The sequence below is a fragment of the Xenopus laevis genome, chromosome 3S, assembly GCF_017654675.1.
Source record: "Xenopus laevis strain J_2021 chromosome 3S, Xenopus_laevis_v10.1, whole genome shotgun sequence".
Lineage (NCBI taxonomy): Eukaryota > Metazoa > Chordata > Amphibia > Anura > Pipidae > Xenopus > Xenopus laevis.
This window is the reverse complement of record NC_054376.1, coordinates 62,659,930-62,674,182: the sequence shown is the minus strand read 5'-3', so window position 1 is coordinate 62,674,182 and position 14,253 is coordinate 62,659,930. Positions and strand designations below refer to the sequence as shown.

The 14,253-nt window shown below is 37.7% G+C and overlaps 1 protein-coding gene across 6 annotated transcripts in view; it reads left to right on the top strand.

Annotated features, from left to right (window-relative positions):
* The window catches only part of LOC108713014 (SH3 and multiple ankyrin repeat domains protein 3), a 188,728-nt gene that overhangs the window by 99,307 nt on the left and 75,168 nt on the right, over positions 1–14,253 (top strand). For all 6 annotated transcript variants that reach the window (XM_041588398.1, XM_018255650.2, XM_041588399.1 and 3 more), the window contains 3 exons: positions 1,176–1,247; positions 4,128–4,236; positions 13,957–14,108. In XM_041588398.1, coding sequence (XP_041444332.1) covers positions 1,176–1,247; positions 4,128–4,236; positions 13,957–14,108 — 333 coding nt within the window. The remainder of the gene's footprint in view (positions 1–1,175; positions 1,248–4,127; positions 4,237–13,956; positions 14,109–14,253) is intronic.

Here is a 14,253-nt window from a genome sequence, read left to right as displayed (position 1 = left end):
ATGTAACTGAATGTGTCTCAGTGGGACATGGGTTTTTACTATTGAGTGTTATTCTTAGATCTACCAGGCAGCTGTTATCTTGTGTTAGGGAGCTGTTATCTGGTTACCTTCCCATTGTTCTGTTCTTTGGCTGCTGGAGGGGGAATGGGAGGGGGGTGATATCACTCCAACTTTAAGTACAGCAGTAAAGAGTGATTGAAGTTTATCAGAGCACAAGTCACATGACTTGGGGCAGCTGGGAAATTGACAAAATGTCTAGCCCCATGTCAGATTTAAAAATTGAATATAAAAAAAATCTGTTTGCTCTTTTGAGAAATGGATTTCAGTGCAGAATTCTGCTGGAGCTGCACTATTAACTGATTCATTTTGAAAACATTTTTTTTTCCCATGACAGTATCCCTTTAACAGGAATGCACAGAATTCTGAATTTGGTTCATTATTCACCCAGCATTTGGCCTTTTTCAGGAAAATTCTTGTCCCTAACAGAACCAAATCCTTAAACTCGTGACTTTTAGTAACACAAACAAAAAAGTAAAAATGTTTCTAACCAGGTGTGTTTTTTCCCCTTCCTACCCCTGTTTGGAATATGCAAATTAGAAGTTGAGTTGTGAATCTTTCACAAAAGATTTGACCAAATCCCAAAATAGTGGATTCAGCGTATGCCTAATTCTAAATCTCTACATCTGACTCATAAGAGTTGTCTTACTTGTGTACATTCTAGGGTATATTAGCCAATACATGGACAGCAACATATTTACAGCAACAGTATCCTGTTTCAGATATCATTCTCTAAGCCCCCTCAAACCTGGCATAACCTATTGCACTCAATGGTACACGGTCAGTTTAAGAATAATTTCTAGCTGGAAAAGTGATTCTGGAAAGTATAAAAAGCACTGTCATTCATCTCAATGTTTACCTGTGTTTTCTCTAGCTATTTTCACTCCAGAATTTTATAACCCACTACACATTACACAGTATGACAAAATATATTACATAGCTTTCTTACAAGTGTAAATGTGAATTTAGACCTTGTACTGTGGCAAACAATTGGCAATGTGTAGAGTATAATTAATGTTTTTTTAATATACCTCTTTAAACATATCCTGTAAAGTTCTGTTCTGAAAGGTTTGCTATAACAGTTGACAAAGCTATGAAATGTTATTTAATTTTCTCAGTTTCGGTACAAGAGGAGAGTTTACACACAGACACTGCTGGATGACAAACAGTTTGCCAAACTTCATACAAAGGTAAGCAGAAAGAAAGAACATATTTCAATTACATAAATTACCTAAGAGAAGTGTGAAAACTACTGTTTTAACAGCACTGGTGTCACGTTCGGCACCCTATATCCAGAACCCAAGCTAAGCTCCCTGGTCTCAGCTCTCATTTCTGCCTTTAACTGACGCCTTTCACCTCAGAGAGGAGCCCTCGGATGCCGCCAGGTCTTAATTGAGGAGCTAAGCAAGGGGGACGATTGTCTCGACAGGATACTGGAAGGAAGAAAACCACCAGGAACAGGCAGGCTGGGCCAGCACAAGCAGAGAATCGTCAGACAGGCTGGAATCAGATTAGAGAGCGTAAAATAGTCGGAGAACAGGCAAAGGATCAGGATGCGAGAGATCAGGGTAGTCACAGACAGGCAGGGTCAGGATCTGAAAAGTCAGCATAATCAGGCAGGCAAAGGTCAGGATTGGAGAGATCAGGATAGTCAGGCAAAGCAAGGGTCAATATACAGAAGATCAATAGACAGGATTCAATATACTAAAGCACCTGCACCAGGAACAACTAATTGAACCTAACAACAGGCAGTGTCCTGATATCTGAAGGCCCCTTTAATACATTTTGAATTTCGCGCCATGCTTGATACGGCGGACGCCCCCGGATGCCAAGGGGCGCAAAACTGGACCACCAGGGTAAGCGACTGTTATTACAACTGGTATGTCGCCTCTGCTGAATTCAACAGGCAACAGCTGGTGGCTAGCTGGAGTAATCTACAGTATTTAGGGCAACACTGGGTGACCTTGTTGATCATATGGTCCCAGCCTGTAGTGGCTGTGCCAGTCTGGCATGCAGAAAGGACATCTCTGATCAGTTGCACTAATGACTAACAGAGGCCCACTAGACACCACAGAATTCTGTATGTGATATTAGCATGCCCATGCCATGCAAAACAACCTTTAAAGCTACACTGATACCAATGTTACTTGCCAATTAACTACTCAACTTTAGTGACGATCACTCTGCGTAGGTCCTCCTGGTACTTGTTTGCTGGTCTGTCCCTGCTTGTATGTTGCCTGCCCTGTTTGCTGATCTGATCCTTGTGTTGAAACTTGCCAGCTTAAACCTTTCTAGTATCCTGCCTTTGTATTATTTAATGTTGAGAGTCATAGTGCCATTTAATGCTACATACCAGTGTGTGATTTAAAGAATTAGTACAGGTATGGGACCCGTTTCCAGAAATCTCTGAATTATGGAAAGGCCATCTTCGATAGACTCAATTTTATCGATATAATCCAAATTTTTCAAATTTTATTAACTTTTTTCTCTGTAATAATAGAACAGCACCTTTTACATGATCCAAACTAAGAAAAAAATAATTCTAATTGGAAGCAGAATCATCTTATTGGGTTTATTTATGGGTTTATTTGTCCAAATCCTAAATTTTCTAACTATTTCCTGAAAACCACACCTCAATGACTTTTCCTCCTATTTATCAAGCATGAAAATTTCCTGTGCGGGAAAAGACTCAATAAAAATGTAAAAACATCAGAATCTTATGTTTTTTTTGGATTTGGTGCTCAATAACTTTGAGTTTTTCAGATTATTGCCTGAAAACCATGACATTTTTGGATTATTGAATGAAACCCAGCTCAGATCAGGATATCTTCAAAATATCAACGGGATATCTGCCATTGACGTCCAAAAAAATTGTGTTTTTCCCTTTAAAAGTTTGACCAGAAGAAATCTGATTTTAATAAATAATCCCCACAATGATGTGGGCCACTTTGCAACTAAAGCAATGAGCCATATTTACTGTACTTGTATACATTTTACTTGTGTGAATTTTCTCCTTGTTCTCCTCAATTGGGCACATTTACTAAAAATCTTAAGTATGTTGTTAAGCGGGAAAAGCAGTGAATTCTCTTCTGGCATAAATTCTGTAAAAATGTGTCAATAAATTCATACACTTGTAATTAGAGAAATTTTACATAATAAAGAAATTATATATGCAGGATAATAGCATGGAGGAGGAAAAATAGATAATGAGATGCAAAATTGGTTACCATTATCTTATAATTTCTCTGAACCAAGAGAACATTTTCACGTGCTCTTAGTAAACTGGTGAATAATCACAGTAAAAATTTCACGTGGAGACAAGATGAGAAGTTCCGCCAATGCAAATGGACCCCAGCACTACAAGGCACAAGTGCAAGCTATATATTGCCTCCGCTTCCTATGGGGCCCTGTCCTTACTGCCTCCCCTATGGCTCACCTGTGCCTCTTGACACAGTGCTGCTCTTTCAGTCTGCTGTGAAGAGCAGAGTGCAGCATTCCTGGGGGCACTAGTTAGAGGAGCACTAAGGGACACTTGCGCCTCTGGGAAAAGTAAATGACCCCTATTGTTATGCTGTGTGTATAAAATCATGATCTACTCCCCTGTTGTTTATGTAAACTGGCTGCATGTTAAATGTTGTACATAATCATATGAAATTAATCTGGAATCTTCATTGCAGAATTAAACAACAGTTTGACATTAAACGCTAAATGTGTGCAATGGACAGGTTTGTTTTTAAATGATTATAAAAGGCATTGTATTAAAGCGTGTTTTGATTGCTACATATATTTGTCAGCATAATTACAATGATCATATTCCAAAAATCATTGATCAGTGGTCTTTTCGTGTTTCTTATTGCCTTTCTGGTTGCTATTCCAGACAACCTGAAAACCAAAACCAGGTCTCCTGTCTATTAAAAATATTACTTTTTTTATATTCTCTAGAAAGTGTCTAAAATTAGGGACATTCGCTATAAATATTCAATGAAGCTGAGCTGTGACAGTGGATTCACACTTTGTTTTTTTCCATTTACCAATCTTAAATTGTCCTGTCCTCTTTTTCTCTCTTTTAGGGTAATCTAAAAAAGTTCATGGAGTACATTCAATTACAGAATGTTGAAAAGGTGGCAAGACTGCTAGAGAGAGGTCTAGATCCCAACTATCAGGATCCAGACACGGGAGGTGAGTATACCCATATGTAAAGATGTGTACTTCTTCTCATGCCCAGCAGCATTTTGGGGCATATAGGTGATCACATGAACACAAAAGTAGACAAAAAAGCAAAGTTTCGGGCCACACTGGGCCCTTTATCAAGCCTCTTGCTTGATAAAGGGCCATCATCTACACAGTGTGCTGCAGTTGAACTTGAACTCCATATTTTATATACTGAACTTATTGCACCAGCCTAAAGTTTCAGCTTTTCAATAGCAGCAATGATCCAGGACTTCAAACTTGTCACAGGGGGTCACCATCTTGAAAAGTGTCTGTGACATTCACATGCTCAGTGGACTCTGAGCAGCTGTTGAGAAGCTAAACTTAGGGGTAATCTCAAATTACCAAGCAGAAAATTAGGTGTGCCTGTAATATAAACTGATGCTACAGGGCTGAATTTTAAATTCTAATGCTAGTTGCACTAGTCTGTGCTGCCATGTAGTAATTATCTGTATTAATTACTAATCAGCTTTATATTGCGACCTTTATATTCTATGTGTACTGTATTTGTGAGTGGGTCCTTAAGATCAGTAAGTGACAGCAGCACAGAGCGTGTGCAGTGAATCAGCAGAAAAGAAGATGGGGAACTAAAGGGGCATTTCAGAGGCACAGATCTTCCCTGCTAAATGGATGTGGTTGCCTTGGGCTGGTATAGAAGCCCAAAACATAATTTAAAACCAGGGCCGGGCCAAACCGACTGGGTGTCCTAGGCAACCCGGCCGGCCAGCTCGCTACTTACTGTGTGCGTACCCGAACACGCTCGCAGTGAAGGCGGGAGGGGAGGGTGGGCAAGGGGAAGCAAGGGGGAGGAGGGAGGGGTGGGTGAAGGAGAGGGCAGGAGGGCGGGCAGTGAATGTGGACTACGGGTAGGCAAAAGACGGTTAATAGGTACCTGCCAAGCACCCCCTAATTGTTGTGCTCTAGGCAGTTGCCTCTTCTGCCTACCCCTAGCTCCTGCCCTGTGTACAACATTTCTAGCCTACTTCTTTATTTAAGCTTTACTTCTCCTTCAAAAAATATGGATATGAGCCTTTTGTAGCTGTTATCCTTAAGTGTGCATTACCTAGGCTGTTCACAACATCTGCCATATCAATTTTTAACTAATTTCATAAGCAGTTGACTGATATTTGATTAAATTTTGATTGATTTACTTCTGGGTTTAATATTTTTTTCCCTTGAAGCAGGTAGCTTTGATTTAGTATTTAACATTTAGATCAGTAGTTTTGTTCTTGATTTTCATTTATAATTCAGTAGTTCTGTTTCACTGTTCCTCATCTAGGTCAAACAATTTGATTCAGTGTTTAACATTTCTGGAGCTGTCACTGTGCCATCCTCTTGGGCACAAGAAGGCCAGGTCTAAGTGCCTTAGTATAATGCTGTTTTTGGGAACCTGACATTGCACAGTGTACCTAAATAATTTGGTTCAGTTGTTCCCATCATTAGTTATGATTTTATATTTTTAGCTGATCTAAAAGGTTATGCACAACAAGCCACCATGGAAACAGAATCTATCATCTTGTATGACACTTCATAAGTTATAGTCACACTATTGCATCTACTAATATGTTTTAGCAGGCCTTATATGGCCAACATTTACCCCTAACAAAGGATGCTAAAGCTAATAGGCATCGGTATTGTTTACAGACTAACTGATGTGACGGTATGGAAAGCTGGATGGAGCTGATACGTCAAAAACTTGTCAGAATCTTTGGTGTCCACTTGCAATTTGCATCAGTGTTGTTTAATGAACAAGGACATTAACTATACATGGAAAAATACAGCTTGTTGATTTGTTTTGTTGACAGAATATTGCATTAAATTTGCTCCATGTGTCAAACCCTTTGTCACGGCTGGCACCCAATACCAGAACAGGTGCCAAGTACCCTGGTCTCGGCTCGGCTTCACCAGTAGTGTGACCACCGTTGGGCTTCGGGAGGAGCCCTCAGCTTACTTGGGTGCCACCTGGACTTAACGAGGGGTACAAGGCAAGATGTTCTGGCTAGCAGAGGGGCACGGCAGGTAGCAGAGTCTTTTGGGCCGAAGGTCACGGTACAAATGGAACAGGCAACAGAATCGTCAGACAGGCTGGGTCGAGGCAGGCAGATAACAAGAAACGTCAAACAGGCAAAAGGGTCAAAATCGGGTGATCAATCGAAGGGTTAAACTGTAGAGTAGTCGTAAGCAGGCAAGGTCAGAATCCAGAATTCAGAATAGTCAAAATAGCCAGGCAGGGGTCAAAACAGGAATCAGACAGGTTCAGAAGGAATCAGACAATAGCACAAGGCTCAGGAGCACCAGGAATACAATCCTATCACGGGCAAGGTGCTGTGGACAAGATGGGCTTTAAATAGTTTGAATTTCGCGCCCTTGCGCGCTGACGTATGACATCAGCGCGCCTTTAAATGGAACGCCCTATGGAGGAGCCGGCGCCAGCGAAAACATGCTGGCGCGGCTTAAGAGGGAGGAAGGTGCGGCGGGCGTCCCTGCCGATGGCGTGCGTCCCTGCCAATGGCGTGCTGGACGACCCCGCCGCACAGGTATCCTCACACCCTTATGCCAACAGTTTCAACAAGTGCAAAAGTTAGCTTAGATGTTACTTTATCTTCCTGGATGCTAAACGCAGAAACAGAAGGTTCATACAATACATAGTGCAAAGTGCTTTATGTATGTATTAAGAGACATTCGGGCCCCAAAAGATATGATCAACGTTTGTGTGAACCCACTGAATATTATTGGCACAGAAAATTGATGCTTCAGATTTTTTTTACCAAGCTATAATGCCTTCCCTATCCCTTGGGAAAAAAATATTGAGCATTTAGTGAACATCTACATGAGGTCAACTTGAATTGATTTCTTCCTAAATGGAAAATGCAGTATGTTAAGAAGAGTTGATATTGTATGTTGTTGAATACCAGGTGTCTAGGGCTCTATAAAAGAGAAATTATTCCATAAACCCTTATCTTTCTAATTTGGTCAAAACAATTACATTATCCAATGCATTTTAATTACGGGTACCACAACAGTATCTCTTGTCTTTGCAGTTTTTAAAATTTATTGGAATATCTTGGTGCTTTTTTTAAATTTTTTATATGGCTTGTGATGAAAAGTGCTGCTGAGAAATTTTTGAACTGACAATACCTTTGTTTGTATAATTGAATAATACGATACTCATGCTATTAATGCTCATGTACATTATACATATCTAAACATCTGCAGGATTCTAATGGAGACACATTTACCAATTTCATTTCTTGCTCCCAGGGGCGATCCTGGCCCCTCTGCCGCCTGAGACAGGAGCAGTTGCTGCTGCCCCCCCCCCTCCCCTGGAAATTCGCTCTTAAAGTACCAGGAGCAGCATTTTTGCTGCCCCTGGTACCTAGTGGGGTGCTGCTGCCTGAGGCGACAGCCTCAACTTGCCTCATTGGCGAAGCACCCCTGCTTGCTCCCTTCTTGCTAATATTTTAATTATTTTTCTTTGTTTGATCTGATTCTCAAAATCTCAAAGGAGTGACCAAATATAAAATGTATGCTTTTTGCTTGATAAAAACCTCAGTGGTTGTTGTGGTGTGTCCTGTCAACAATGACATCTCAATCCTTTATCATCATCATTCTCAAAATATTGTTTTATAATACTGTACTTTATAACTAATAGGCTTATTTCTACTCTCAAAGATGCCTAGCCTCATCTTTTCTATGTCAAGTCTCATCTACAATTTGCAGAACAATCAATCTAAATCCCTCCAGAGACAATAAACATACCGAGAAGACTTTATTACTCTATGTATTTAGTGTAATTGGTAAAGGCAGACCCATTGATTTCAAAACCAGCCTCAAGGTCATTAATTGGAGCCCATACCTGAACCCTGAGGTATTCCACTTGTTATATGTGACTTTCATAATGGCTTCCATTATCAAATCTCTGTGGTCTATATTGCAACCAGTTTTCCTACCCAAAGCAACATTTTATTCACTTAATGACACTGTTTGACAGTGTGTAAAATGCATCTGTATTTCAAATGATGTATTGTAGGATTATATAGTTATTAAGTTATTTTAGATTACTCTGTCTTTTGTTGATTCTTTTTTAGAGATCATTTGTCGTTGTATTGGTCAAGTACAGTTAAGATGGTGTTTAGGTATTTTACATAACAGATAATATTTTACATATATATTGTTGCAAAACATTAGAGGTAATTTTTCTTTTATGCGTAATGAAAGAAATTACATTTTAAGCAGTTTTCCAATATACAAATATTACAGATTTTCAATGGTTAGGTATTTGTAAATGTAACTGCTGTTGAAACAATTTTGCAAGGCAACTGATTAAAAATCAAAGCGGTAGAAATTAACAGATTAAAATACACTGCAGTTACATTTACAAATAACTTCTAAAACCATTTTAGATTTGTATTTAATGTATCTTGGAAAGTTGCTTAGAATTATATTTTCTTATGTTATGCAAAAAAAAAAAGAGGCAGCAGTGATACTTGGGCTGGCCATACAGATACATTTTTGTATATATGAGAAAATGGTGAAAGTGCTAAGCTTTCATTTTCGGTCAATTTTATGTAAATTACAGTAAGAATTTCTGTAACGATGAATGTATCAACTAAACGTGAAGATAATAAGTATATGCAAAAATATTATAAGTTCATGCTCTCTGATCAAGCAGATTATACCTATATTTTCAAGTACAAAGTACTGGAAGAGAAAACTGGCAATATATGGTTAAAGCACACCATAACATTCCTTTAATAGTAATCTTATGCTTGTAATAAATTGTAATTGGTCTTGGAGATCTTACCTCCCAACAGCATATGGAGGGGAAAACCTTAAAAGACGTGTGTTTTGATGAGGATACCTTTTTCCCAGGGAATTGCAGCTGCAAAGTGAGGTGCCCACCTGTTCAAAATATCATTTCAGTTTCTTCCTTTAAAATTTTTGGCCTGAAAAGAAAATTATTAAGATGGTGTTATCCAATTTTTAATATGGTATCAATGACTATAGCTTGTTTTCCTATTTTTATTAATCATGAAAAATGAATGTTTTTTGCTGTTGCTTAATCTAAGCAGGAAAAACAGGGAAACTGAAGCTACACCACTGTTTGGTCCTTGCAGTGTAGATAATTCATTTACCAGGGAACAGATAACCCCCCTACACAATGGATGTGTGTTTATGTGTGTACTGGTAAGCGGGTACCAATAGGTCTGAGATTTTCCAAATTTTTTTTGTACTGAGAATAGTTCAAAAAATGAGTTGTGTTTAGTTTATTATGTTTCCTTTACTATTTCTTGTTTCTTCTCTTGTACTTCACTAGCTACCTTTGGTAGTTGATTTGGCAGCTATATATTGACATTGTGGATAGTGATATCATTATTGTTTGTAGAGTGAAAGACAAGCATTTATAAGCTTTTGCTCTTATAGTGTTAGATGTTGCCATAGTTGAGTACAAGCAAGTTACTCTTCATTTACAGGATTAAATGATGTCGTCATATAGCTCTAGATTACTTGCTCACTGCCCTTTTAGATATTTGTATTGTCTGGATATACCACTATACATTTATCAGTTTTCTTTCAATTTATTTAATAAAATACAATTAATGAATTAATAAATTAATAAAATTAAATTAATGAATTAATTAATGAATTAATAAAATAGTTTTAAATATTAAACCCATGTAATTTCTCTTCAACTGTACCTGAGGGCTATGTGTAGCATTTGTTTATGTGCTTTGGAGAGCATGCTGGTTTTATATTGAAGTTGAACTGCCCTGATTTATGGCAAGTTATATTTGTTAATGTGGACATCAAAGGTCTTGGTTACACAACATTACTGGGAATTTTCAAGTCTCTAATCACTTATAATTCATTGCTTATGTATTTTAATTATAACAGTACATGTATGTTGTTTGCTTACTCTTGTTATTGATATTCAGATCAATTATATCCATGTTTAATATTCATAACGATTATGCATGTCAGAATGATGCATTTTTAATTAATGAGTATCAATTTTGCATCATCCAGTTTGCGTGAATATTCTTCCTTGAGTGAAAGCTGGGAAGATTATAGCTTTACCACTATTTTTATTCAATTAATCTGTCACTTTGGAATGTATTAAAGGGATACTGCTATCTATTAATAATAATATATAATAAGGATTTCTGACCAATAGCAAGGTGACAGTTAAGATTATATTTCCATATATCTGTAACTTTTTATGAAGAAAGGGAAGAAATGTTTATAGATTGAAAAACACTGGGTTACTGCACTAACTAAACAAAGCTGTGCCTCTTTCCTGTTTTCTTTAACATATTGGATTACATTATCTATTCATTATTTTTGTCAGAGTTCAAGGACTGGCATCATCTTAGTGGTGTCTGTCTTGTATTGATAAATATGATTCTAAAAATCCTATAGAATGAATAGAACATGGGTGAGTTTTTCTGTTGTAAGTTCTAATCTCACATTTTGATAAATCTGCCCTTTGAAATGTCTGTCTTGACTGCTGATGGTTGACATTGATGCAATTTGTATATAATTACTATTATGTTTACAATATATACAATGGAATAATGATCATGAATTTCTACCACCATTTTCTTGCTGATACTGGGGGGCAAATGTATCAAGGGTCGAATATCGAGGGTTAATTAACCCTCAATATTCGACTGGGGAATTAAAATCCTTCGAATATCGAAGGATTTTGCGCAAATAGTTTGATCGAACGATCGAAGGAATAATCGTTCGAACGATTCGAAGGATTTTAATCCATCGATCGAAGGATTATCCTTCGACCAAAAAAAGTTAGCCAAGCCTATGGAGACCCTGCAAACTAGGGGGTCGACGTTTTTTCTTAAAGAGACAGTACTTCGACTATCAAATGGTCGAATAGTCGAACGATTTTTAGTTCGAATCATTCGATTCGAAGTTGTAGTCGAAGTAGCCCATTCGATGGTCGAAGTAGCCAAAAAAACACTTAGAAATTCGAAGTATTTTTTCTTCTATTCCTTCACTCGAATTTAATGAATGGGCCCCCAAGTGTCCTAATCCAGTGTGACAGTGCATGACATGTGTAGAATGGTTAGAACTGTAATAAATAGGGTATGCACTGCCTGCATTACAAATTGGCTAGGTGTCTTATTACCAGTGACCGTGCACTACAAATGTATTTCTGAAATGGCAAGCAAATAATGAGAATATTAAACATAGCAGGTTGCTCTTTTTCAGGCTCATAGTATTGTAATGCAAATTAGGGCCTCTAGAATTACTTAAAAGCTTGTATCTATAACTGCTTTGTTACCATAGCAAACCATAAAAAACAATAGTGAATGATAACAGACAACTATGAATAATAGTATGACAAGGGTTCATAAAAAATTTAAGGACTCATCTGAGAACCCGAATACTGTATGCAGAGTGCAAAAAAATGCCACAATGTCATTGTTATCATTTTGCAGACTGTGCTTGGGGGCGTGGGTAAACAGCTGCAGGCCTCTGTGCTCCATTTTGCTGCACAAAGACCTGCGACTCCCTTAGCTAATACTCTTCCGACTGTGTTAGTCAGAGCTGGGCAGATCGGGGAGGTACGTAGGCATCAAGTCTCTATTATGTGAGGCATGTCTAATATGATTTTTGAAGACATAAATCCTATAAATCAAATCTGGAAAATGCATGCAATTTATGCATGAAGCCCTCTCTAGAAAATGCAAGATAGATTCTACTCTGATAACACAATAGCTGCTGCCTCTAGTAGAACAGATACAGTATATATCTCCCTCAAGTTTGTTGGATCACTTTTCTCTTCTCCTCTCCCTTAGGTAGTACCTCCATAACCCAGACTGACTGTGGAGGCTAAGTACCCTTTGGCCTTATAATTACACAGTAGCCATTTTAAACAAACACGAAATACTGGTAGTTATATACTGGCACTGCCCCTCTCACAACTGTTGCCTCTAAAGTATCAAGTTTAAATAGGGGGAAGGGGAGCTTCAAAAAGCAGAATGGAAAAAAAATAGGCTTACAACCAATACCTATGAAAAGATCTATGGGTTTACATGCTAATCTCAGCTTTCTTGACAATAAAGCACATACTGTATTTGTTTCAGGCCTTAATAGTGATTAAAAAACACAACTTCTGGCTTTATACCAGGAAGGGAAGGTCCGCTAATATCATCCTCCACAGACTTTTTACAAATCTTTACATTTCTCACCAAGAAAGTACTCCAGAGTAGTGATCGGCGAATCTGTATCATTTCGCAGAAAAATTCATAAAACTCTGGAGAAATTTGTGAAATGGCGAAACATTCACAAAACACATTGAAGACAATGGGCATCAAAATTCTTTTGATACACAACAACTTTGACGCGAGTGACAATTTTTATACGCGCGAATCTTTTGTTTGAATGCATTAAAGTCAATGGACATCAAAATAATTTTGACGCAAGAGACAAATTTAATATGCGCGACTCTTATGTCAAAATGCATTAAAGTCAATGGGTATCCAAATAATTTTGACGCTTAACAATTTTTTTCCACTATGAATTTACGGAGCAGTTTCTTAGTTTACCTTGCTGACCCTAGAGACACCCTAGTCACATTTTTCTAAATTTGTTAAGTCAGTGATTTTTGCAACTGACCCTGAATGAGTCAATTTAGAGTGGGTCCTTCAATATAAATATCCTGGAGTAATAATATACTCTGACCTAGATATGTACTTCTCTTCTAACCTTGACTCCACTGTCTGCTTCCCCTCTCCCAAAACCTGATACAGTGGACCAAGTTCCTCTTAACAATTTAGGGTTAAACTAATATAAAAAAAGGTTTCCCAGTTTCCTCCATAGTTTCCAGTTTTCATTCCTAAGAACTATTTTAAAAAGCTAAATTAAATCCTGATCCCATTTAAATGGAACAATAAAAAAAAAAAATCTAGAATTTTTTTCAGATGAGATTATTGCCAATTCTCTACACACTCCAGATACTGTGTACATAATCCATAAAGGTCAAAACCTTTCATCACCTATATTTAACTCTCATCAGACTTAAAGCAATAGGACTCAAAACTGTTGACCTTTCAAACCTAATGACTTGTCAAATGTGGTGAAGCAGCATAGTTTTCTTGTGATCATATGATAATGTTCTGCCCTGGACTGCATATTAGCACAAGTTTAAGCGAAACTCTGATACCACAAGATAAATGTTGCTGTGTTCTGAATTGGTACCTCACCACTACCTATTTTGCTGCAATCCACCTGTTTAAGTTTACCTATGATATCAGAGCTTTGCTAAATTTGACAAGGTCTGGGTTAATGGTGTGATTTGGTTATAAAAAATTCCCTTGGTTCCACTTCTTCCATCACTAAGAATGAACAGACGCCTAAAAAGATTTTACATGTATTGCATTATCTCACAGATATATTTCTGTCTTTCACTGCTACCACTATATTTGATGTACTGACTATTTATATTTATTTTGTAGATTTATTTGTTATAATTAAATAAAAACATACCTTTAAAGAAAACAAAAAGAAATGAAAGGAAAATACAAATCAGAATATTTTTATGGTTTGTGTTTGAAAGTCAGGAACTTGGTGCTGTTTTGCTATTTCTCTCCAGTTATCTCATATATTAAGATAATGTACCTATTGATGATGGCCCACTAATAACCCTGTGTCATCTGTCTCCGACAGAATGTCCTCTAACCCTTGCAGCCCAGTTGGAGGGTGGAGCAGAGCTGGTAAAATTTTTACGAAATGGGGGAGCACATCTTGACTTCAGGACTCGTGAGGGACTAACGGCTCTGCACAAAGCGGTTCATTACCGCAACCACGCCGTACTGATGGTGAGTGAAATCTAATGTAGTGTTAGGGCAATAGGTGAGAAAGAAAGCCCAGAGGTAACTGAGTATGGTAATACTTTTTGAGATTTATCTTCTGCATGCCCTTTTAATTGTACTTGTCTGTTTACATCTTTGGAGATGCTTGTTA